The 25,840-nt window shown below is 42.5% G+C and overlaps 2 protein-coding genes across 2 annotated transcripts in view; both read right to left on the bottom strand.

Moving 5' to 3' along the window:
* Window positions 1-11,362, bottom strand: part of LOC120540989 (rabphilin-3A-like) — a 169,171-nt gene extending 157,809 nt beyond the window's left edge. Inside the window, exon 1 of the mRNA XM_039772206.1 lies at window positions 11,248-11,362. The gene's annotated coding sequence lies outside the window, so the exon portion shown is untranslated. The remainder of the gene's footprint in view (window positions 1-11,247) is intronic.
* Window positions 11,363-17,089: 5,727 nt separating this feature from the next.
* The window catches only part of ptpn11a (protein tyrosine phosphatase non-receptor type 11a), a 34,897-nt gene continuing 26,146 nt past the window's right edge, over window positions 17,090-25,840 (bottom strand). Inside the window, exons 13-14 of the mRNA XM_039771333.1 lie at window positions 25,440-25,539; window positions 17,090-22,642 (exon numbers count right to left, since the gene is read on the bottom strand). Of these exons, the coding sequence (XP_039627267.1) occupies window positions 25,476-25,539 (64 nt within the window). The 3' untranslated portion in view covers window positions 17,090-22,642; window positions 25,440-25,475. The remainder of the gene's footprint in view (window positions 22,643-25,439; window positions 25,540-25,840) is intronic.

Below are 25,840 nucleotides of genomic sequence, written 5' to 3'. Positions count from 1 at the left end.
TTCAACTGCCCTTACCTGCTAAACAATCATTCCATTAAGTCAAAGGCTTATTGCATTGTGCATCCGTGGAAACTAAAAAAAAGGAATAAATTAAAAATCGGAGGCAGCCCCCTGTGTGTCAAACTGGTGCACTAATCTGACGCTGGTGTTACCGCGTAGGCAATGGCCGGCTTCCGCACATCGGAAACACCGCAAGACTCTTTAGTGGGCTTTAACAACTCTTAACGGTAGTGACGCCCACACCCCCCTCACCAACATTTAATCGTCAGAAATAAGCCGGCCATGGTGTGTGCGTAACCATCTCTGCTTCACAAATAATAATTACGTATCCGGACTTTACCTTCTGCTCTACATGCCTCCTTCAAGATGGCTTTGGTTTCTAACCACGTTTGTCTCCGGCAATCACACCAACATGATGCACGTCAACCATCAGTCTTACTGCGCCAGGCAAATAACGTAGATGTCACGCACTTACATTTTGCGTGAATAAAATGCGGCAGCGGCCCGTCCATACCGGCAAAAACAAACGGAGTGATTGGGCGGGAAGGCGCGTGCGTGGATAAAAGCCATTAGATCCAACAGCCGTCCAGGACTGGGTTTTGAAAACAGGGCAAGACTGGATTACGAGAAAAAAAGAAGGATTCAAGAAACACTGCTCTAGAAGTTCAAGGTTAACAACTGGCTTGTGTAATTTCCCTGGTGGAATCCCTCACCAGACCACCACTGGGCTGGTCTGAGTATTCTCCATTCCATGCTTCTTTCCGTATTTCTTTAATATCCACTGAAAAATATTCTCATCGTTACATGGACATTCCCAACAATCCTTCAAAGCAGCTTTAGCTCAGTACTGATCCTTTCCATTTTTTAAATGCATTCAGTATATTAGACTTCATTTTCCCCTCTCAACAACATGAACGACATTTTTCCCATTTGAAACCCCTGATGCCTCCTTTGGAGTTTCCTGGATGCTCCACAACAAATACTCAGGGCGCTGGCCTGCGCCACTTTTAATTAATTTAATATTGAGCTAACTGCTTTACCATAAACCAGGGGGGTACTCGACCCTGGTCCCGGAGGTCCGCAATGACTGACAATTTTTGATTTAATCAAATTTTTAATTAGAACCCGTTTATCTATTACTAAAGCAATGTGTTTTATTGGGTTTAATTTTAGTTAACTAATTTGTCATGAAACCACATTTGGTTATTTTAGTTTACATAGGAACATTTGGGTTTTAATTGTTGCTCCTTTTTTCTCACACAGCCATCGGTTAATAATAAGGTGGAAATGACAAAGGAGTCACCAGTTATGGTGCTTCCATTTAAAATTGTGTATTTGCATAATGAATTATCTGTGTTAATAAAAATGAGAGAGAATAGAAGCACCATGAGGTACAAATCTGCTCTGGACCACAAAGCATCCACAATAATATTCTCAGAAAACAGAATATTCAATGTGCTAAAGCAGGGGATGCCAACTCCAGTCCTGGTGGACACCACCGTGGCTACAGGTTTTCATTCTAACCCTTTTTTTTAACAAGTGCCCTGTTTGTGGAAATGAACTTCTTGTGAATTTGTTTGAATTGAATTGCTTCTTTAAGATTTGCTCCCCTGAATTTCTCCATCGTTCCTCTGAATTGCTTCATTTCTTTCCTTAAATGGCACCCAAACATGAAATGTGAATTGAGTGAGCCAGCAGAAGACCAACTAAGTCAGGGCCACAAACTCCAACCAGTTGCTTAATGAGGTGCTGATTCCTGTCCTTAATTAAACCCGTTCTTTAATTCCGTGGCCTGTTGCTGCTCTCGTGGTGCATCAGCAGACATTTCCGAAATTACTGATTTTCTTTTTCTAAGAGCACTGGGGACCTGAGCAGATCAGCATTCCTGAGACCTTCATCTTTCTTTATTTTTAGTTATTGTGTGATGGACACCAGTTGTTTTGGCCCATTTGTATCTCATTATTGTTTGGCAGCTAATTAAGGACAAAGAAACAGTTATGGGGCCTGAGTCTTCAAGATCAGGTCAATTAAATTGAATTCAAAAGAAGTTAATTAGCAGCAAAAACAGGTCACTCATTAAGAAAAGGGTTAGAATGAAAACCTGCAGCCATGGTGGTCCTCCAGGACCGGAGTTGGTGATCCCTGGGCTAAAGAATGAAAGCATTAACTAGCCATTGCATTTAGCTCCAAGTTTCATTATCTGATAGGCCTGGCTTCTAATTACAAATCTGGTTGGAATGAAACCCTGTCATGACTGGGGATCTCCTGGTCTGGAACTGACAACCCCTGCCACAAACTGTAAAAGCATAATCCAGACGAAAGTCTCATATGCCTTCATCAAACCACCCTTAGAAACACCTCAGTCATATCCTGGTAAGAGAGAGGAGAAAGAGAGAGGAGTACGTGCTGATACAGGGCATTGCTGCACACACCACATGACAGGCCAACTCAGGATCCCAGATTAGGACCCGAGTGCAGCCATGCAATGGGTGACACCTCAGTACCACAACAGTTCAGATGGAATGGAACAGTGGGTGGTTTATTTATGGTGGCTGGAGTGCCCATTCTGCCACCAACCCCCAGGTTTTTCCCTGCAAGATGGATGGCCTACTTGCAGGGCTGGATGTAGATTAATGAACCCATAATATAAATTCCATCCATCCTGCTATATCCTAACAGGGGTCTGCTGGAGCCAATCCCAGCCTACAAACCTCACACACTAGGGATAATTTAGGATCACCAATGCACCTAACCAGCATGTCCTTGGACTGTGTTAGGAAACCAGAGCGCCCGGAGGAAACCCACGCAAACACGGGGAGAACACGCAAACTCCACACAGGGAGAACCCGGGTCTCCTAACTGCGAGGCAGCATCGCTACCCACTGCGCCACCGTGCCACCTTTTTGCATTTATCTTCTATATATTTAACATGTCCATTCACAATCCCAAGTATCTGAACACTGGAACGCTAGACAGCAATTGTGGATATAAAACAAGAGTCAGCAGGAATCTTCTTTCTTTCCATGTTAAAAACAAATAAATTGATTGAGAAATCGCATTGACTGAATTAAAGCACCACTATGTAATGAAAGTATTGCAGCTGACTGCTTTTCAGTCGAGCTGTGGTGCTTCTTTGGTAGGCAACTTCAGAGTCGGAGTTAAACTCGCTCATAAGGTGGTTTGTGAAACACACAAAGAAGTCTCGTACTTTATGTATGTGTTTTGTAAAGTTGCTCATGAGTTGCTATTGGGCAGAGTGGTGGCTCTGAGGCTAAGGATCTGCGCTGGTATCCTGAAGGATGCTGGTTCAAATCCCCATCACTGCCAAATAAGATCCTACTTGAGCAAGGCTCTTAATTTTCAATTGCTCCAGGGGCACTGTACAATGGCTGACACCAAGGGGTATGCAAAAACTAACAAGTTCCTAATACGAGAAAAGACAAAAAGAACAAGATGTGTCGTTTTTGGCAAACATGCCACTGTGGCATAGTGCTTAAGCCTTTGGACTTCATACCCTGAGTGTGTGGGTTCAAATGCCCCTACTAACACTGTGTGACCATGAGCACTTCATGTGCCAAATTTATTGCTCAAGTGTTGTAAGTCAACTTAGATAAAGGTGTTAGCCTAATAATAATACTCTACGTCCCACGTATAGTTTGAAAAACCCCTCACCAGGCCAACAAATTGAGCTTAGGTAGAGTAGGTTCCTGGGCCTATGAGACAATGGCATGAGGCTGCCCCGATGAATTCTTTTAAAAAGGGTGATTTAAAAAAAAAAAAACAAATGCTCAATAACAACACTCAGTATGCCTCATTTTAACCTGATTTAAGGCAAACAGCCTGGCACAAATGTGAACAGACCTTTACCGGCCTACAAGTTACATATCAGCATGGAGTTTTCCCCTTGTGTTTAGTTATTCTGCTATAACACATCTTGCTTAGGTTTAGGGTCATCTGTCGGCTCGCTTCACATCTCATTTCTGTTTGGGTGCCAATTAGTGGGAAGAATTCATTGGACGGAGGCCTCAGTGCCTTAAGGACATTCTCAAGCCCCTACGTGTTTTTTTCACATTTTGTTGTGTCGCAGCCCTTTGCTAAAATCCTCTTTTTTTCCTCTCATCAGGTGTTGTGATGTGAGATTTTGCATATAACTTGATAAATATTTTGTATGTCTATATTTGTAATTTAGGCAATATCATTTAGTGTTACTTTAGTGAGAAGCATTCATGTTTACCCCCCATTTTATGACTGAGTCTCTTTGAATTTTACGACAGAGTTGGGGGAAGGAAGTGCTTGACACAGATGTTTCTCTGCTAGAGTCTTTCAATCCCCGCAAGGAAGCCAGGTTACCTTAACATATGGTCTTGGCGGGGTGGCAGGTGTTAAGATGTTCTATTCCTCCATTGGTCTGAGGTATGGCTGTTTGGAATTGGCTTGTCTCAGAAGCCTTCTATTGGCTCTAGGGGTTGGACAGAGAATCTATAAATCTGCTTGTTCAACCACATTCTATCTCTCTTACTAACCTCTGATGATGAAGACAACACAATGAAGAGCACATCTCGGCAGCCATGTTGAGACAGGCTTGCAGCCTGTTCTGAAGAAAGCTAAGCACCAATGATGCCTTAACTAGAGATATACAGCATTAAGTAACTAACATGACTGTGTGCCGCCTGAAACTACACATCACCATTTAATCAGGTTGTATGGTTGCCAATATTCACATGTACTTTGCATTTTGTTATTATTCATGAATGTTATCAGTAATACATTATTTTATGTGCAACTTAACTCCTGCTTGTCTTTTTACTACATCTAATTGCCTGAGTTTATAGATATAGAAGGGAAGGTGGGGAGAAGTTTTATGGTACAATACCTTATAAACAGTGATAGGTCTGTGAGATTTGAGGCAATCTGACAAAGGCTACACATTAATAATACAAAAGGGGAAAGTTGAGCAAAATATATTACTCTACCAAGACAAAACATCAGGGAACACTCAATACCTCAGAATGACAAAGCAAAAACAGGACTTCAGAAATGTATGCAAATATATTCAAAATACAAAAACTAAATATGCACGCTATACGCTGGCCATCAAATTCAAATAAGAGGAGAGATCCGTAAGGACATTTTAGAGCCCCATGGGACAATAAAACCTGAACTGAACATTCAGACTTGCGGTGCACATTCTTCCATGTCATTATAAAAGAAAAAACTTGTCATTTTTAAGAACAGAAATATAAAGCTGGATATAAAGAGAAAGGCTTCTGGTCATGAATTATGAGTAGTTTTTAATATAGCAACTTGGACTGAGGTAGCACATGCCATGAAAAATATTTAGAAAATATGCAATAATCCAGCAGAAATGGTATAGTACGATTATTGAAGTAATGGCTAGTGTAGGCTGGAGCTTGACAGAAAATAATTGATATCAGTATGAACTGCACAGCTCTTCATATATTCAGTTAAACTAATCTTGAAAGATGGCACAGCACCATTTGACCTTCTGAATGTATTTTTGCCCCCCAGTCTACTTTTTTTTTAGGCTACATAAAGAACAGAAGACATCTTTGTCACTTAAACCTGCAAGGCAGTGCCACACAAGATGCCAAGTGCAAGATGAATAAAGACGGACAGCCTGTAAGAAGCTGTAAGTATGTTTTGAATCTACACATAATGACAAACAGATTAACTGGAATTAAAGATTTCATTTGAATGTTCAAATAGTGAAGTACGTAGGTCTCAGGTTTCTTACACCAATTAGTTCCCGACTAGACTCTGGCTCTCCATGGGGATTATGCTTCAGATTTCCCTAATGGTTTATTGCAACGTGTCGAACGTGAGGCTTTCACAGTTTCATTACAAAGTTTGTCCGCCTTGTCTTGTCTTGTAGTGTTTTAGTTTTAAACTAACAGCAGTTGTGGTTTACATTATGCCAGCAGACATACCACCTGCACTTAAGAACAAGTAATCCACCTGAAGCTAAGTGGCTGTTGCGTGGATGGGAGGCCATCCAGAAAAAAGCTTGGGTTGATGCTGGAAGAGGCATTGATGAGGTCAGCAGGGGACACTCACCCTGTTGTCCGTGTGTGAATCCCAATGCCCCAGTACAGTGACAAGAACACCTGCCTGGAAAAACTGGCACTGTAAAGTCAAGGCCCTGACTCTTTCCGGTTGTAAAAGAGTCAAGGGAATCTTTCAAACAGAGTTGGGTGTTTCCCCGATGTCCTGGATAACTTACCACCCGCACTTCAGAACAGGTCATCCACCTGAAGATAAGCATGTGTGGGCCCAGCTGGTGCTTGGATGAAAGACCAACAAGGAAAAGCTGGGGTTGCTGCTGGAAGAGGTGTAGGAGAGGCCAGCAAGGGGTGCTTACCCTGTGGTCTGTGTGTGGATCCCAGTGCCACCAGTATAGTGACGGCCGTCCTTCAGATGAGAAGTAAAACTGAGGTCCTGGCTCTCTATGGTCATTAAAGATCTCTGGGTGTACATCATAAAGAATAGAGTGTATCCCAAAGTCTTGGCTCAATTGCCCACCATGGCTTAGTCATTCTGCCCCCCCACCCCCCATTTATCCCTTGTTTCTAATTGGTTAATTACCCCTCACACCGTTACCTCCTAAAAGTTAATGTGTGGTGAGCATACTAACACAAAATGGCTGCCACGGCATCATCCAGGTGGATGCTGCGCATTAATGGTGGTTGAAGTGGCTCCCCCACTAGAGTGCTTTGAGCAGTGAGAGAAACGCTATACAAATGTAAAGAATTACTATTATTAATTAAGCACTATGTGAGTCCATTTGCAATGATACAGCTGTGTGGGTGGATTCTGTGAGAGACTGCAGTCCTGTCCAGGCCTGGTTCCTTCTTGACTCTGTTGGGCCCTTAAGTAAGACCCTTGACCTGAAAATTGCACCAGGGATGCTGTGCTCTGATCCCCAAAGGTTGTGTATAAAGACAAGTTCTCCTTGGGGATTAATAAAGTATATCATATCATACCGGCTCCTACGTCCCCAGAACGGAATGAATGGTTACCGTAATTCATTGGGAGACAAGGACAGTAGCAAAATGCTACATGTTGGTAACTTGTTCTTTATTATGCTGTTTCATTCAAGTAGGTTAATTTAAGAGTGCTGCTGCATTCTGTTAACTACCCCGGTAAAAGACGCTCAGCTTTTTAAAATAGTGTTTCTGTAGTAGTGCACTCCTAAAAATAAAGGTGCCAGAGTGGTTCTGCAGAGCCATGCCATAGGGGATCCATTTTTGATTCGTGAATGGCTCATCCGCATGAAAGGTCCAGAAAGATTTTTTATTTATTTAGATCTGTAACAGGCTCCATACTATAAATAACCAAGAATACATGCTAACAGATTTGGGAACATCTATTCATGGTTATTTATGGAGATGGTTATTGATCTAAATGAAAAGTTCTTTATGGAACTCTTATTTGGATGACTCCCCTTGGTCAGGAGAGGGCCCCAGTGCTGTAGATTTTTATTCTGGCCACTTTCTTAATTAGTAACCATTTACGGTTGCTAATTTAACATAATGCTTGGCCATCAGCTAAACAACAAACAGATACAAAGCAGACCAGCAGATGTTCAGCTAACTCAAGGGTCTCAAAGAGTCCTCAAGGGCCACCATTTTCACTCGGGCCAATTTCCTGTGTAGCTGTTAATCAAACACATTGTTGAATTCTGTGGCACGTTGGTATCCTCATTTTGTCCCCTCCAGTCATTTCCAAAACTAATCACAAATATTAGTACTGCTTTTACGAATCCCGTACCAAATGGCATACAAGAGAGACATATGCATTGCATTTATCATTCCAACAGACGGCACATGACACAAACATTAACGCTGCCTTTATTAATCCCGTACCAAATGGCACACAAGAGAGACATATGCATTGCATTTGTTATTCAAACAGATGGCACTTCACAAACATCAGCTCTTGTTTAACAAATCCATCCATCCATCCATCCATTTTCCAACCTGCTGAATCCAAACACAGGGTCACGGGGGTCTGCTGGAGCCAATCCCAGCCAACACAGGGCACAAGGCAGGAACCAATCCTGGGCAGGGTGCCAACCCACCACAGGACACACACAAACACACCCACACACCAAGCCCAATTTAGGATCACCAATCCACCTAACCTGCATGTCTTTGGACTGTGGAAGGAAACCCACGCAGACACGGGGAGAACATGCAAACTCCACGCAGGGAGGACCAGGGAAGCGAACCCAGACGGGTCTCCTTACTGCGAGGCAGCAGCGCTACCACTGCGCCACCGTGCTGCCCTTGTTTAACAAATCCCATACCAAATGGCATATAACAGCGGCATATGCATGGAATTTGTCATTTGAACAGATGGCACATCACAAACATTAACACAGACACATGGCATGGTGCACTGCAGACATTAACACTGAGGTCTACATTGATTACTTAGATTTCAACCCATCTGAGTTTGGAGTGAAAGTGGTTGGAGGTTTGAGGCCCAACTTGGCTGGTCATTTGTTGGCTCATTAATTTCACATCTCATTTCTGTTTGGTTGCTGTTTACGGAAAAGGTGAAGCAATTCAGAAGACTGAATCTTAAACAAACAAGTCAATTAAAATGAAGAGAAAAGAAGTTCATCGGCAGCACAAATTGGGTCCTGATTAAGAAAAGAGTCTGAATGAAAACCTGCACTTACAGTCAGTCATCATTGCCAAGACCTTCACCCTTCTTTATTTTCAGATATTGTATAATAGACACAGGAGAGCTGGTTGTGTGTTGGCTCGCTTTGCGGCTCATTTTTATTTAGCTGCTAGTTAAAAATTTTAATTAAAAAAAGAAGCACTAAAGAAGCACTAAAGAGGTCTGAGTCTTAACACGTCTGTTCAGTCAGCAGCAGGAATTGGTTACTATTGGAGAAAGTTATCGGAGGAAAAGATCTGCACCCACTGTGTCACTCCAAGACCTCCAGCTTGACACCACTGGTTTGGATGGAAAACAGGAAAAGATCACCCCCAAAACTGAGGTGTCTTGCCATCCATTTTGAACACCCGGCTCATGGAACTGGTGCATCTTCAGTCAACATGTCAACATGCATCCTTTATTAACAGCCTTTAAAAGTGTACTTTAAAATGCTGGTTCTTTAATGGCACTATGGGGTTCTTTATTGGTTTGTGTAGTTCCTCTGCTTGACAAAAGCACCATTTTATTCTGGGAAGGGTTCTTTGTATTTGAAGTTGGTTCTTTGGGCTTGGAAAACCGTCCTAATATGTAGAAAAAAAATGAAATGTTTAATGTACGGTAGGCTGTAGGACACAAACAGATTAAGAAAACCTGAACTTAGCCGGGTCCTCCCTGCGTGGAGTCTGCATGTTCTCCCCGTGTCTGCGTGGGTTTCCTCTCACAGTCCAAACACATGCAGGTTAGGTGCATTGGCGATCTTAAATTGTCCCTAGTGTGTGCTTGGTGTATGGGTATGTGTGTGTGCCCTGCGGTGGGCTGGCGCCCTGCCCGGGGTTTGTTTCCTGCCTTGCGCCCTGTGTTGGCTGGGATTGGCTCCAGCAGACCCCGTGACCCTGTAGTTAGGATATAGCAGGTTGGATAATGGATGGATGGATGGACTTAGCCGATGGTATTGGACATATGCTTTTAAAATCAGGAGCCGATGGCAAATCTAATACCATCTAGTCATGGTTATTCACTGTTACAGAGCTAAATAAATAAATGGATCTTTCTGGAACCCTTCATGTGGATGGGTCTTTTGGAAACCCAACGCGGTTCCCCAGTGGTGCCATTATTGTTAACAGTGTGGGAATAACTTTAAATACTTTTAAGAGGGTATTCGACTAAGTTGTGTGAACGCATAATTGTAAAAACGAGTTGGTGTTTGGTCGATCCACAGAACTGGCGCAGCTGAACGGCGTAAAAAGCCGGCATTGCCACCGTAGAGGTGGGCGGGGACAGGACAAGTGATTGACGGCTCGATGTTCGCATGCGTGCTGAGCTCTGCTTGCCTGTTTCTCGTCTCACCTGACAAGTCCGGGAAGGCTGGTGGGCATTACGATGATAACGGGAGGACGGAACGGGACAGGACACACGGCGCTCGACTGACGGGGCATTTCCCACGGCTTTAGGGGGGGCGATTGTACACGTCAAAGGGTTGTGAATCAGACCCGGTCATTCAGTTTTCGACCCCGCTCAGTCCTGAACAGCAGGGGATGCTGGCGCCAATCCCAGCTAGCACAGGACGCAAGGCAGGAACAAACACTGGTCAGGGCGCCGACTTTGAATCAGTTGTTGTTAAATAAAGTGCCATTCGGCCTGTGTTTCATGTTCTTCCAGGGTTACGACATCATAAAGTCTGTTGAATTTTGGGCAGCAGGCTGTCGGACCCGGCGTGCCACCTCTCGCACTTTAGATTTGCAATGGAAAGCAGAAAACTCGTCCGGCCGGCGCTGGGATTACGGAGGCGCATACGGTTAGCGTTTCATCGCCCAAATTTTAAAAGGCTCCTTGCGTGTCTCTGCGGATGTCCCCTCAGCCCTGGTCTTAGTCCCATGCGATTTCTGATGGCAGATGTGCCCGGCGGGCGTGGGTGTGGCGTTTTGTCCGGACCCCGAATTAGATGTGCGGGTTACAGGATGGATGCATCTTGGAGAGCACTCAGAGCTCCACACTTGCGAATGCCCAGTCGGTCCTTTTATGAGATGTTGGTTGACAAAGCAAGCCATTCCGTCTAACGTAATTTACGGCTGTTATAATAGTAGGCGACTCTGATATTAGATTATAATAGCTACTGTATGATAACCTGACCGTTTCTGTAATGGTTTTGGGAGATGAAACCCTTTGTGTTTTCACCTCAATGGACACGTTAATTAAAATTCAAATCGCGTGCAAGGCGCTGCGAATGGCGTAACGAGCACGCAGTGGCCATGCAATCTCCTACCAGTCACCGAGCATCAACATTGTTAGACAGACGAAGAAAATTGTGTCGGTCTCCAAGCGAATTGCCTCCTTTTAAACCTCGATGCCCGAGTTGCTTCGGCAGATCAGTTCAGCCGCACCGTCACGTCCTGGTAAAGAAAGCGCTTTAAAGGTTGGTGACACTTTTGCAAGCCAGAAGAACGAACGACATTTCAACGTAACGAGCTGACAGGTCCCATAGGCGCCGTCCCCCTGTCCGACCGTCCGCCCGCACGCACGTGCCGCATGTCATTAGGACACGCGGCTTGCCATCCTTACCTCTGGGTGGCTGGGTGGTCGTTGTCATCGGTTGCTTTTCCGCAGCACGTACCACGGATTTGCGCACTGCACCCCCGGGCACACACGCGACGAGCGCTTCGCCTTCGCCTTTGAATGACTGACGGCTTCGGAGGAGGAGCTGCGACTCTGAAATTCACCTCGTTTTCCGTTTTTTTTTTATTCTCCATTCACGTACTACTGCGCATTTTCTGCTTGAAACCTGCGACATCTCACATGCACCTGGGAACGTCACTTGGCGAAACTTCTTTTCCAATGTCTGGGACGTTTAGGTCCTCTCTTAACGATTAAGGTGCCAGAGTGGTTCTTCAAAACGATGCCTGAGGTTGAAAGATGGGGTGCGGGGACCCATCCACATGAACGTTACTGAAAGACGTTTTATTTGTTGAGATCTGTAACAAGCTCCGTAGAGTAAAAGACCATAATGGCTAACAGATTTGTGAAACACCAGCGGTTCATCATTCTAAAAACAGAACACGGGCAAAGTCAGGTCTTTTCAATCTGTTAGTGTCCTGCAACCTGTCATATATTAAAGATTACTTTTCTTTTTGTCTACATATTTGGATATTTTTCCAAGCCCAAAGAACCAACTTCAGATGCAAAGAACCCATCCCAGAATGAAATGGTGCCGAGACAACTAAATGTATGCCTTACAGCATTTTCTGAAGCTGATTAGATTGATTCCATCATTAAGGTTTCGGCTCAAGTTTTGCGGCCGAATGTCACTTCCTGGCACTAACCCTCTCTGTTTATCTGGGCTTGGGAGTCGTGAATGGCTCCAGAAACCAGATTTCTTCTTCTTCTTCCTCCTCCTCTTCATCTTTTCCCACTTCCCATGTGAGGTTGATGTGCTTGATCAACCTTCTCTCCAGTCAGACCCTTTTCCTTCGGATCTTGTTTTACTTTATCCATCCACCACTGCTTTGGCCTCCCTCAATTTCTCTTCCCGTCTCTCTAACCCACTTCTGTTGTACCTCTGATGGCCTCTTTTCCTATTCTGGCCTTATTGTAACTCCACACTCTCATGTCTGCCACGTCCAACTTCTTCCCCGTGTTCCCTTTCCTGCCCATGTCTCAGCTCCACACATCATTGCTGTCTTCAAACCCTCGCCTTTAATCTTCTCCTTGATATTCCAGATACCCACACTACACTCTATGGATCATCTCTGCCTGTAGTTTTCCATCTTGGGCTGCCACTGATCCTAAATAGTTCAACTTCTGCATCTTCCCCTGCAGGTTCACCCCAGAATCCAGAGCCCCATTAAACCTCAGATATACTTAACCAAGGTGGGGTACAACATTTATGACACAACTGGTGTAAAAGAAGCCTGGACACAGACAGACACTGAGACAGCCATATGTCCAAAAAGCACTCTTTTCTTCTTCATTTCTTCACACACAACACCAACCACCACAATACTCTCACGATTACTCAGTCCTTTACTCTCTTTCTGCCGCCTTCACTCCTCTTTCACAAGCTCCGTCCGCTGCCACCCGACTCCGGCTCCTTGAATGGAGTGAGGTGGCCCCCTTTATAATGCACCCGGATGTGCCCTCTGATGATCTCCCTGCAGCACTTCCTGGTGTGGCGGAAGTGCTGCATGTGCATCTGGACGCACCCCGGGTGTAACCTGCTTCCTGGTTCGGCAGCACTTCCTGGTGTGGCGGTCCAAGGCTCCTATTGGTGGTGGCCATGGATCCCCACAGGGTTGAGCCTTCCAGTTCCGTGGCTCCCACACAATCCAGATCGGCTGCCCTCTTACGTCCTGAGGAAGGAATTGCCCCTCTCTCGGTCCCCTGCCATCCATCACACTGGTTACATTTCATTTTCCACTTGGAGCACAGGCAGGTGAAGTGAATTGCTGGTGGTGACACAGTACCAGTAGCAGGTTTTGAGACTGCTAACTTCAGGGTTTCTTCTTCCTATTTATCTCTCAACCCTCAATCAACCAAATCCCAACTACTGAACAAAATTTATTTTCCAATATTATGGGCATAACACCTGTGGTGGGCTGGCGCCCTGCCTGGGGTTTGTTTCCTGCCTCGCGCCCTGTGTTGGCTGAGATTGGCTCCAGCAGACCCCCATGACCCTGTAGTTAGGATATAGCGGGTTGGATAACGGATGGATGGACATAACACAGAAAAAAAAATATCTGAACACAGCTGCCAGACCCAGCACACGAAGGAAGCGTTTCTTCCTTTCCTACTGCCTCCTTTACAGATCCGACTTAACGGAATCAGCAAGAGCAGCCTGGGATTTCTATGCGCCCTTTTAACATGCAGGTGTGTAAATCGAGACAGGGTTTATATTGAAACTGCAATAAGATTTGATTTTTCTATTCTTTTCTCTTCCGTTCTGCATGATGCAAATATTAACACCCCCACCCCCCCAAACTGGTTCCTATGGCAACACTTGGGCTTGCTTTTATTATGTGTGGCAGTCGGCTCCTCACGGAGGGCCAAATTAAAAGCCCACTTGCACCAATTTACTGTGATTATTGTGTTTTATTTTTTTTTAGCACCATTGCTGGCATAGTTTCCGTTCAAGTTCTCATAAGGTCTCCTGATAATTGTCTTGAATTACTGAATAGCAGCAGCATCTTACTTAACAAGAGAACCAATTTCTGTTCCAGATGTTAACCCACAACCAGAGTGCTAGATGGCCTTTGTGGATGCGGAGTCGCTTACTCGGAGAATGGTGCTTCAGGACCTCAGCACATGGAGAGACGAGGTCACCTCAAAAAAAAAAAGGAGGCAAAGGCTCGGCCTTATCAATTATCGAGGCACCTCTGGAATTCTCAGGTATGGTAGACCCACATTCTGATCAGCATGGCCACCTCAGCACCTCACTTGATCAGACTGCCAAGAACATCCATCCATCCTCTTTCACTTATCCAAGTTCGGGTCACGGGGGCAGCAGCTTGAGCACAGATACCCAGACTTCCCTCTCCCCGGCCACTTCTTCTAGCTCTTCCGGGGGAATCCCGAGGCGTTCCCAGGCCAGCCGGGAGACATAATCCCTCCAGCGTGTCCTCGGTCTTCCCCGGTTGGACGTGCCCGGAACATTTTGCCAGGGAGGCGTCCTGATCAGATGCAGACAGCCTCAAATTAGACGATACGATCGCACAACTGATCACGGACTTCTGGATCTGGGTACTCTGGAAATGGGAACGCCAGATGTGTTCTTCCATAGGGCCAGTTACAGATAGTCCATGTGCTGAATTGTTACGGCTTTTCTGGTCATAAAGTTTGATTAGGGAGGGTGATAGAAAGAAGATGCCACTGAGCCCTTGGATCAGGGGTGCCCAATGCGTCGATCGTGATCGACCGATAGATCACCAAGGTAGTGCAGGTAGATCGCCTTGCATTCAAAAAAACTATTTTTTTAAAACGTTAGTCTATCATATACCCTCCCTATGGCATTTGCCACTTGATTGACATACAGGACAGCCAGTCTGAGATCCGAAAAAGCCAAAAAAGTGTGGGCACCCCTGCCTTAGATGCTGCAGGCTACCAACACAAATACAATCATGGGTTCAAAAAAGAAGAAAACATCTGCCACAGGTTGAAGAAGCACAATTCTAAACAAATCTTTCTTTCTCTCTCCATTCACCTCCCTCCCGTGAATGTTGCTTTTCTTCCTTCCGTCCGACTCGGATTCCTTTGGAGAAAGGCTGGACATCTTCCTTTTATGTCAAATGGGGATGTACGGCCAGTGCCAGGTCACAGCCTGATAGAAGCACTTTTGGGTCATGCGCAAGACCCGAAAAACAGCACCCCCTGGTGGCACCCATGGGACCCAGCAGGGCTGACTCACTAACGCCATAACTCCCACCATGCCCTGCAGGTGTCCACATGGTTACTGGGGTCCTGTGATGCTGGTATCTGGTGGATGGGGGACTGACATAATCTAAAATAGGAGCCTTTTGTTGATTTCATTCTATTTTGCCCTTTCTCTATGCAGTTTGCTCCCTTCATTGTATCTTATTAACAACAAATAAAAACGAGCAGCGCAGACACCCAGGCAAACAACACGGAAAAATCAAAGGCTGCAACTTCTTTAGAGTCAGACCCACTAATTAGTAAATAATGGATAAATTAAACAATTAGAACACCTAGAAAAGAAGAATGAAAATCAAGATGAAAATGAAAAAATTGTTAAAAAGAAAAAGATACATTATTCCCATATAACTCTTTGGTACATTTTAATATATATATATATATATATATCTTCTTATATAATACGCTACTGTGGCTGTCCATGATTTTAAATCACCTGTAGCTCACAAACTGTTTGACCTGAAATTTGGTACACATACACTACGTGACGTCTACTGGCCACTTTTGTGGTGATGATTGAGCTCCAAGGTTATTCCTCTTTTAATTTTGATTTTATTTTATTGTAGAACCAACTCTCGACAGCGGCCAGCAGGGCGTACATTCTCATCCCTACCACCTTTGCCATCACTTCCCCTACCCTCTTTATATCTTAAGTCTTCAATCTGCCCCAAGAATGATTTAAAGTGCCAGCTTAAGTGAAAAAGTAAAGAAAACATACTAAGTCATTGCAACACAAACAGACTTAATCAGTTTTAATGAGAAAAGATGCCGATGAAAGAAGAGAAGCAGCGGGCCGCTAGGGTGGAGGAAAGAGCCGCTCAAGAAGGAGCAAGCGCATCAACCTCTGAGCAAACGAATGGTAAATAGAGACAGAGAAAGAGGATGAAAAACTAGGAATGCTCAAGTCAAGTGGTATATATATTTTACCAAACTTAGTTTTCTAATTTCTGTATTGTTCCCAAAACACAGAACTTGGAAAATAGCACATCACTTAATGAGCCCAGGAGTCCAATTAAAAACAGAAGCGAGTTGGAACAAAAACCTGCAGCCACAGTGGGACCCCCAGGACCGAGTTTGGGAAACACTGAGCTAGACTAACACCCGAGTGCTGCACTGCCATTTTGAATGCGTTGTATATCATCCACTTTTCTCCGTTGCAGTTAGTGCCTTATTTTCAAATTGCCTTTAGTGGTCGATTTACCTTCATGTTAAAATTCTGTCTATACTTGTTCTGATGCTGTGATCTCCACAGATTGGTGAGAAGGGTCTAACTGTAGCCTGCAATACCAATGACATCGTTCAGGTAAGACCCACACCATTAGTAACAAAACGCCCTTCGAGTCAGATAAGCCCCTCACAACCCTAATCTTAACCACAGTGTAACGGGGCCCTAATGTCAATCACAGTCTAATGCAGTGGTTCCCAAACTCGGTCCTGTAGCTGCAGGTTTTTGTTCCAACCAAATTCACAGTCTGTGATAATAATCGAGAACAACTGATCTCATTTAATTAGCTGCTCTTTTTATCTCTGTTCTCTTATTCTGCATTCTGAAAAGCACTACAGTATAGGTTTTACATTTATAAGACATTTAGAAATATTTCTATTTTTTTCTAAAGCTATAAATATGTTGGACTCTCTTTTGTCGTTTTAGAGTTTGGGAAGCAACGGTCTAATGCGATGGGTGTTATGTGACCGACGACAAAGGCGCTTCGTGATGCTGGGATGTTGACTGACCTCTTAGGTACTGCGGTCTTGCGATTGCACTCTTGAGACAGGCCAGTGTAAGCTCATGTATGCCCACTGGGGCTGGCAAAAAGGTGTATTATTACCACACGTCCAATTACAAAAGACTTTCCTTAAAATACGACATTGGGTTACGTATCAATTAACTATAAATAATGGATTGTCGATTCTGAACTCTTGCTTCCCCTTACACTGTTAAGCCCCATAACACAGGCAAACAAAACAGAAAGAAGCCTTTATGTATAAAATGATTTTTTTTATTCCTATGTTTAGTTTTGATACACTTTACAAATACAGTTGTTACTCTAATAGGGTATGACTGAAAAAAAAGGAAAAAAATAACAGCACAAATAGCAAAGCAATTAGGCTAACACCCACATAAACCTTCATAAATACATAAAAAACAGACTCAACATTCACAAATGGGTCTGTACATTAAATCCACATTTCACTCTAGTGTAAATATGTCATATGATGTATGGGACAGGAAAGTGACACATACAGTCCTAACATCTGTGATCCTCCATGTTATCTCGGCTACTGCAATTGACGATGGCAGTCAAGCAAAAATGTATTCTGCATAACACATAAATAAACTTTAATCTTCACTTCACTAATAGGCTCGCTTTTCACCAAAGGCCTTGCAAAAAAATATATATTTTCAACTCTAGGTATAAAGTAAATACCAGGATACAGGTTACGTTGTTTATACACTGTTTCATTATTTCAATGGACAGTATTCAATATTTTAACAATTTATTCATATACATGTTACAGGATTTTAAAAAATATATAGTCTGTTTGCAGTGTGTTTCATAATTTCCCTTTTTTTTATACAAAAGATATCATATGAGACAAGAACATTCACATTTAGTGTCAGGTATTCATTACTGCCTGAAAATTAAGTAAACAGCCTACACACACACACACACACAAGCTGATGAGTAGGAGAGACAGAAAAAAGCGCCAGCTTGTTTTTGACTTTAAGCTGTTATTTGGAAAGAATCTGAACAATCAAATGTTTTGTTAAATTCGAAACATCATGTCCACCCTCTGCCAGTCTTGATGGTGGCACGCTAGTGCTGACAGAAATCGCAAGTGTGACACCGTAATGTACCTCAATACTGCAGGTGAACCTCTTCCTCAGTATAGCAGAGAAGGCTGGCTGCCAAATGGAAGAAAAATGTAGTTTGTTGGCTTGCATTTGCTTCACCAGAATGTCACCCAGCCTCTCCTTTTCTTCATCTTTTCATCTTCTACAAGTTCACAATGACTTTTTAAAGTAAAGTGGCATCATCCAGGAACACAGAAAACTATGTGGGTCAATCAAAAAGTAAAAGCAATTTGAATATCACACGGTAGGCACAATGGGTAGAAGCCGATACGATACGACATGTTCGTAATGGCTTATGGGTAATGCGAGCACACAGCACAACGCTCTGCTCTTAGTCTACATGAAGCTACGGTCAAACGAACATGGATGGTCTGCTGCGGGACTGCACCATTGCTGAACAATGCACTGTAGCGAGATTGTTTTAGCGCAGCGGGAGTAAAACCTGCTGAAACTCACCAAAGGATTTTGGCTTGTGCAGATCGGTAAGATGTACGGGCGCTCATCTTGTGCCAACTTTATGGTACCCCAAGTCACAATGCATTCATTATGCTATTTGCTGATCCAAATATGCCGTAACAGCGGAACAATGTAATCCGCCAGCCTTCCCCGATGAAGGAATTTGCCATGTTGATGTGGGCCTGTGTGGACGGGTCGACCAGATCGACCTCCATCGGTTACACTTGTTCTTCCCACTTCTTAAACGTATTATTGAGTCCTGCGGTTTTCACTTCTGCACTGAACCAACAAACTTTGGTTAAATTCAGCAGGTGTCACTCCCTCTGCTCAAAGAAATCTCTCTACCGCACGTTGTTCTAATGATGGTGCAATCCTAGAGGGGAATATCCACGTTCATTTGAGCTTAGCTGCCGCCAGACTAATGGTGCGTGTTCGAACAACCCATAAGAAACCACCAACATGTTATACTGCGTCGTCAGCTTCTATCCATTATGGTTACAGAGTCACTTTCAAATTGTCGTTACCTTTTTCATTAACCATTGTACAACTCTACTCAGGAGAAAAGGGAAGTCACACTCCTTCACCACTGTACACAAGTAGCTTGAAGGGAACACCTCATAATTAAAAAAAAAAACAAAATCAAAACCAATGGAAACATCCTTTTGTCCCAATCCCGATAGAAAAGTTAACTCAGTAAAAAGTTCAGTCATCCCCAAATATTTAAAAACCCAATGAGGTTTACATCCAGCATTCCAATGATCAGTTCACAACATTTCCATGATTATGTGCAATCCACAAAAAAAAAAAAATAATTTACCTTTACATGTCCTAATGTATAAAAATATGGGGCTTGTGAGAAAAACACAAAACCAGTGAACTCTGTCGTCACATTCTGTATCAAGTAGCAGCCCCACCACTGACATCTTCCAATTAGGTGCAGCTTTTCACCTAACAGACAGGAGGGCGAGTGGCCCGGCATATCCAGGTCAGCCCTGGGCAATACAAAGTGACGTCATCCCAAGTTTAAATACTTCCACAGACTTCATTAAGTAACGTTTTATTTTTCATCCATTAAAGAAAAGCTGCAAACAGTTCCACAGTAAAAGAACACTTTCTGGATTTTGATTCAGCTGTCGTTAAGAAGTCTGGCTTTGTTAGCAGCCTCGATTTCACAAGGCTGGTTGGTTCACAGACAGGTAGTAAGCATTCTGCATGATCATAATCATAATCTTGTAATACATTTGTCTGTAAAATATTTAACATACTGCATAAGAAACTCAGGGCCGGATTACGATCACCTGACTCTCCACATTTGTTACAGCAAAGCTGATGGCTTTACAGGTTAAAGACATGAAAATAGGAGTAAAGAAGCCAAACTAAGCTCTGATTGAAACAGATTCCACCCTATGGCTACAAGAAAAGGGAAACACGGCTTTTTTTATTATTATAATTATTATTATTTTGGCGAGGCAGGTTAGTGTTAAACTGTAGTCTAGACATCTGCAGTTTGGGGCGCGTAATTAAGCAGAACTGTAACAAGCAGGGAAAGCAAGAAGCTTCACACCTATTTGGAAGGCCTCCTGATGTATGTAATGTGGAGGAAGAAAAGAAAAAAAAATACGGAATAAAACATCTAAAAATGATTCCTTACATAATTATGCGTCTTCAGCAATGCAAGCTGGGAAGGAGAAACTGAGAATAATGAAAAAAAAATCTCTGAAAACTATACTGCAGTAAATGGACAAGACTTGTGTCTCCACTGGCAAAACAAGTTAAGATCAAAAGGATACAATCAGTGTTTAAATTTTGCTTACTATTATTGTTCTAACAAATAATATAAAAAAAAGACATTGTTACTTTATACTTCCAAGTAAATTCAAAGTCTTGTTGAAAACAGATCCAATAATCCTCCTTCACTTCAGTGACATAAAGAAAGGCTATTACTTGAAATGTCTGATGTCCTGTCATTTTTTAATCTGTTCAGCCCAGACCAGGGTCACAGGTGGGGTGAGGGTATGTGCTGGAGCCTATCCCAACTGGCAGAGGGCACAAGGGTGCCAGGCCATCACAGGTATGCATATAGACATTATGGTACAAGTCATGTTTAAAGTTTCTGTCTGTTTCTTTCTTAATTCTTCACCCAAAAATGGCAGTCTAGTGCAGGGCTCTCACAAACACACTCACTTGTGCCAGAGCCAATTTACCACTGTCAATTCACCGAACTCACGCAGACACGTGCCAGCATTAAAAGGCGAATTTCCTGCTAACTGTAATTTCTAAACGAAAATAACTGACTAACCGTATTCTTTATCCCGTTTCCACTGAGCTCTGAATCATCTTCACAAAGGCTAATAAAGTCTGTACGCTGTTACTTTCAGTTAAATTACATCAGCAGATAGCTAGGGGGAAACAACTTCATCCTCAATGTACAGCAGAACAAATAAAATTGTAAAATAAAGCCCAGTTGGACAGCGATAGTTAGGGAGGCCCATGTAAAAGGTGAAGGTGAACACTGAAGGCCCACTTTATTGTGCTGAACCTAACAGAACTGTATGGACATTGCTAAATACAAGGAGCTGAACACACATGCTTCATATTCCATGATCAGGTTCTCCATTAGAAAACCAAAATGTCACATATGCCCAAAGAAAGACACTGCTGAACAATAAGCGGCAGGAGTGCCACTGCAAGTCTGGTCTGCTGCCTTGTCCAACAAAGCAATTTAGATAGAATTGAAAAATACAAAAGTGAGGGTCATCAAACAAAAAAATCCTACCAAAACTTGACACGATATTCTACCACATTCCAAACCAACCTAATACTGGTACACACCCTGGCCATAACCAACCTCCATATTATCACTGCTATATGCATCATGACAAGTCCCAAGTCATTTACTGCTTTTGTACATTCATCTCAATGTCCTCTTTAGAAACGTCTGCTTAAAATTAAATCAAGTGAACATTCTGGCACAAGCAAACCCTTGACACTGTGCTTTCTTACAATCCAACCAAACACAATTGCATCTTTTTCCTCCAACACAACACTGTTAATGCCTTAGGCTAATCTGGTTAAAAAGGTTTCTTTTTTGCCTGCTTGTTCATATTGCTAAAACATGTGTTTTTTTTTCTTTTGAATGTATAAATCTTTAAAAAGTAAAATCAAAATAAACCCAGGCATTCTTCTTCTTTATTTGGTGTCTGGCAATAGCTAGGCCTGTTATATTTTGCCTCCTTCGGGCACAATCGAGACACTGACGAAGCACAAAACGGATTTTAAAACTCCTGCGTCACCGCTATTAACTCTGCTGCGTCACCGCTATTAACTCTGCAGTTACATCCTTGTCCACTCTAATGTATTAATCATTCATAAAGCCAAGGCTCCTGCTCCAGCGTACAGAAGAACAGCTCCTCTTAACGTGCAAGTGCAGTTTTCTTCATAACCAAGCCACCTGAGAAATGAGGCAACCTCTAATCCTTAAAACGATAGACTTGAGATCGAGCTTTGTGGTGAAGGTGGGAGTGGGGGACACACAAACACTTGTAGTAGAAGGTAAGGCGATGAAAAATATTCTAAAAAATAACTCATCTTCTACACTAATATGTTACAACTCCTTTGTATATGCAACTTTTGGGTGATGAAAATAACATCACCTTCATTATTATTCAAAGTCTTAATCATTTTGAAAATAACCCAAAACTGGGAAAACAAACTACCTTCAACCACTTAAATGTCCTTCTTAGGTTGAGGCAAAATTTTCCAGACTTAACTTGCATATACTCTGAGAGGCAATAAAACAAACAATAAGGAATGGGATTAATATTTGTCACACAATGTTATCCTAAAAAAAAAAGGAATTGTTTTCACTTCCAAGAACACTGTTTGTAGACATGTGGCAAGTTGGCTGATCTCAAATGAACTTGTTAAACATATACACTTATTAATTTAAAAAAAAAAAAAAGGATTTCACAGCCTCTGCCCTTCGATGAGTGCAGTTTAGTTCCCGGATACAATATTCACAGGAGAAATTAGAAGGACCAGGCTTCATATAGAATATTGTTCTCTCCATTTAGGATAAAAACATGTAGTAAACAGAATAATGAAAGGGTTAACACCATACAAAAAGCTTTCCAAGCCTTCAATATTCAGTCTTCATTTTCTGTTTTCTTGTATCACTTCTGAAGATTTATGCAGCAATTTACAACAATCTAAAAAAAGAGGCTCCTAAAATAATAAAAAAAAAAAAAAGTAAAATTAGTTCAAATTCTGGACCATAACTGCCGAGTCACCCTCTACGGTAGATGACAGCTCCGTAAGGGGCACAAAAAAACGTAGAATTTCTAAACAAGCTATTTGTACAGCACCCTTACAAGAATACTGAGGCAAGAGACCTGAAACTACTCGAGGACGATGCAAGAACATCCAAGGTCCTGATTAAGCAGTAAGGGTTAAAGCTCTCAGATGGATTCTGCAGGGCACATCAGGAGGGTTTAATGGAAAAAAAAAGGATAATAACTAAGTCAGCTGGATGGTATTAATCTGGGCAACTATGGAAGCATCAACAGACTGACTAAGCAAAAAGAGACAGAATGAAATACAACAACATGTCTATATTCAATCAAGCTTAAATCAGGGTATATATGGGTAGGCAAAAGTAGGTTTACAGTTGTTCCAATGGAAAAAGACATGCAGGTTATGATTATTACAATAACTTTATTAACTCCAAAGAATGTGACGATGGCACAGTGCACTTAGGTACAATCTTCTAAGTGCTCAAATTGAAGGCCTCACATGCTTACAACTGTACAGCTACTTTTACTCTCCCATATATGTATGTGTACTTGTGTGTATGTGTGTACGTGTGTGTATATGTGCGTGTGTGTGTACGTGTGTGTATATGTGTATGTGTGTACGTGTGTGTATATGTGCAAGTGTGTGTGTGTGTGTGTGTGTGTGTATATATACATACCCCAAACCTCAGACACAGCTTCACAGACACACAAGTCCCGGTAAAAATGAAAAATTTACTATTGTACAAAAATACCTTCATTGGGTTTCTTGTCATCTATCAACGCAATCAAAATTCTATTCTCTCAATCTCTTCCTCCTCTTCTCCTCCACCTGACCAACTTGTCTGGGTGAGGCAAAGCGGCTCCTTTTATATATGACCTGAGAGGACCACCCTTGTCTTCTTCATGTTTTGCGGAGAGCCTGCACTAGCAGATTGACAGGTGCGCAAACCACTGGTTCCATTACTTGAAGATTGATTTCACTGGATATTGAGTGACCCTGAGATTGTCTTGTCTCCATCCCCTGACTTGTGCTCTTCACAGAGTTTCTCGTTGTGTTCTTTTGTCTTCAGGCCCTTCCTCATACAATCAACTGAAAGCGCAAGTAGGTGACCTCTTCTGAACTGAAGTTACTTTATACCAACAGCAATGCATGCCTTTTTTTTTTTAATTTTCTTCTTTGCTTAGACCAAAAGGAGTGTGTATATTTATTTACATATCTGCCTGTTTATGTATTTATGCATTTAAAGTGCTTCTGTAAAAAAACACATTTCCCACTGCTGAACAAATACAGTTTGTCCTTTCTTTCTTTTTATCTAGCGAAGGGACTTTTAAAACCAATGGGCTGCACCAATGAAGTTTTAAGTGCGTCATATTAAAAGGAAGTGAATAGTTACATGGGGGCAGCACGGTGGCGCAGTGGTAGCGCTGCTGCCTCGCAGAAAAGAGACCTGGATTCACTTCCCGGGTCCACCCTGCGTGGAGTTTGCATGTTCCTCCCACAGTCTTCAGACATGCAGGTTAGGTGGATTGGCGATCTTAAATTGTCCCTGCTGTGTGTGTGTGTGTGTGTGTGTGCCCTGCGGAGGGCTGTCGCCCTGCCCGGGGATTGTTCCTGCCTTGTGCCCTGTGTTGGCTGGGGTTGGCTCCAGCAAACCCCCGTGACCCTGTGTTAGGATTCAGTGGGTTGGATAATGGATGGATGAACAGTTACATGATTGATTATTTGGCATTTTATACTTGTAACTGATATAACCCACGTGATATAGAAGTGGTTTCACTTTGACATTTAAGAGTCCTTTTTTCTGTTGATTAGTGTAAATAAATAAATAAATAAATAAATAATAATCCACCGCGATTTTAAAATGTAATGAAAAAGTTTGGATGTGTACATCAGTAGGAACGAAGTTACCCTAACTCTTCTATAAAATTTCTGCAATTATTTATCACTCTGGTGCTGATCTTTCTGATCATAAAATAGGTCACTACAATAGCAATTGACGTGAAGAATGCATAATTCATTGCAGAATTACGGTATTTGAGGGTTCCTCTTTCTCTTGCACGATTTGGCTCAAAAACTAATCAGCACATCGTCCTCTCTTAACAGGTAGTAACCCATTATATCGATGTCTTTGGTATCGGGGGACCCACGACAGCAAGATCGTCGAAAACCAGAGGTCAAAATGTTTGACGAATCTAAAGCTTTTGCTTCTCTCCCATAAACGATAAGTTATGGTGGGGGAGGGTGCAAAGGAAAAACATTAAATCTTCCAAGGGGGTGAATACTTTTTATAGAGAATGCACAAACACATGTACATGATGGCAAGAACAACTGCTATGTCCTTTTCTTTCCCGCTTATTTCACATCATGGTTCTGGGGGTTGTTGGCAACTATCCCAGCAAGCATAGGGTACAAGGCAGGTACAAATCCAGTCGCAGGGCAAACACACACACACACATCCACCAAATACACTGCTGCATTGCCAATTCACCTGACTTGCATGTCTTGGGATAACTGGAAGAAACCTACATGGAGACTGGGAGGACACACAGGGAGGACCTGGGACGCAAAGCAGCAGCACTTCCACTGTACCACTGTGCTGCCCTAACTGCCATGTTTTATGTGAACTGTTTTAAAGTTGAAATACAAGATGTTCATGTCAGTCATTGGAGAGATCCTCATTCTAAGAAGAAAACCATGCTAATAAAGACTGACGAAATAACACACTTACCTTTTCATTCAATTTGAACATTAATTAAGGTTAACCTCATCTCTTCTGCTGAGCCATCAGTCCCACATTTTCATACACCCTAGAGTTGTCATCTCTCATACTGTAATGAATAAGTAAAATAACAAAATCTGAATAGTTCTCAAGTTTTGTTTGAATCAAAAAATAACAGCTAGAAAGATGTAAGCATTTTTGTTGTGAGACCACACATAGTTTACCAGCCAAAACATACATGAAACACAAAACATACAATATTAAAAACAAATTAATTTAAAATCAAATTTTAACTATATACAAGAAAATAAACAATGCATGAATTTGCAGTCCCCTAAATCTTACTTAAAACTGTGGCCTGTAGTACTGAACTTGTCTATTAGTGAACATTAACAAATCTGATTATAGTA

Source organism: Polypterus senegalus, chromosome 12, assembly GCF_016835505.1.
Source record: "Polypterus senegalus isolate Bchr_013 chromosome 12, ASM1683550v1, whole genome shotgun sequence".
Taxonomy (NCBI): domain Eukaryota; kingdom Metazoa; phylum Chordata; class Cladistia; order Polypteriformes; family Polypteridae; genus Polypterus; species Polypterus senegalus.
Note: the sequence above shows the minus strand (reverse complement) of the source record. Positions and strands in the feature narration are given on the sequence as shown.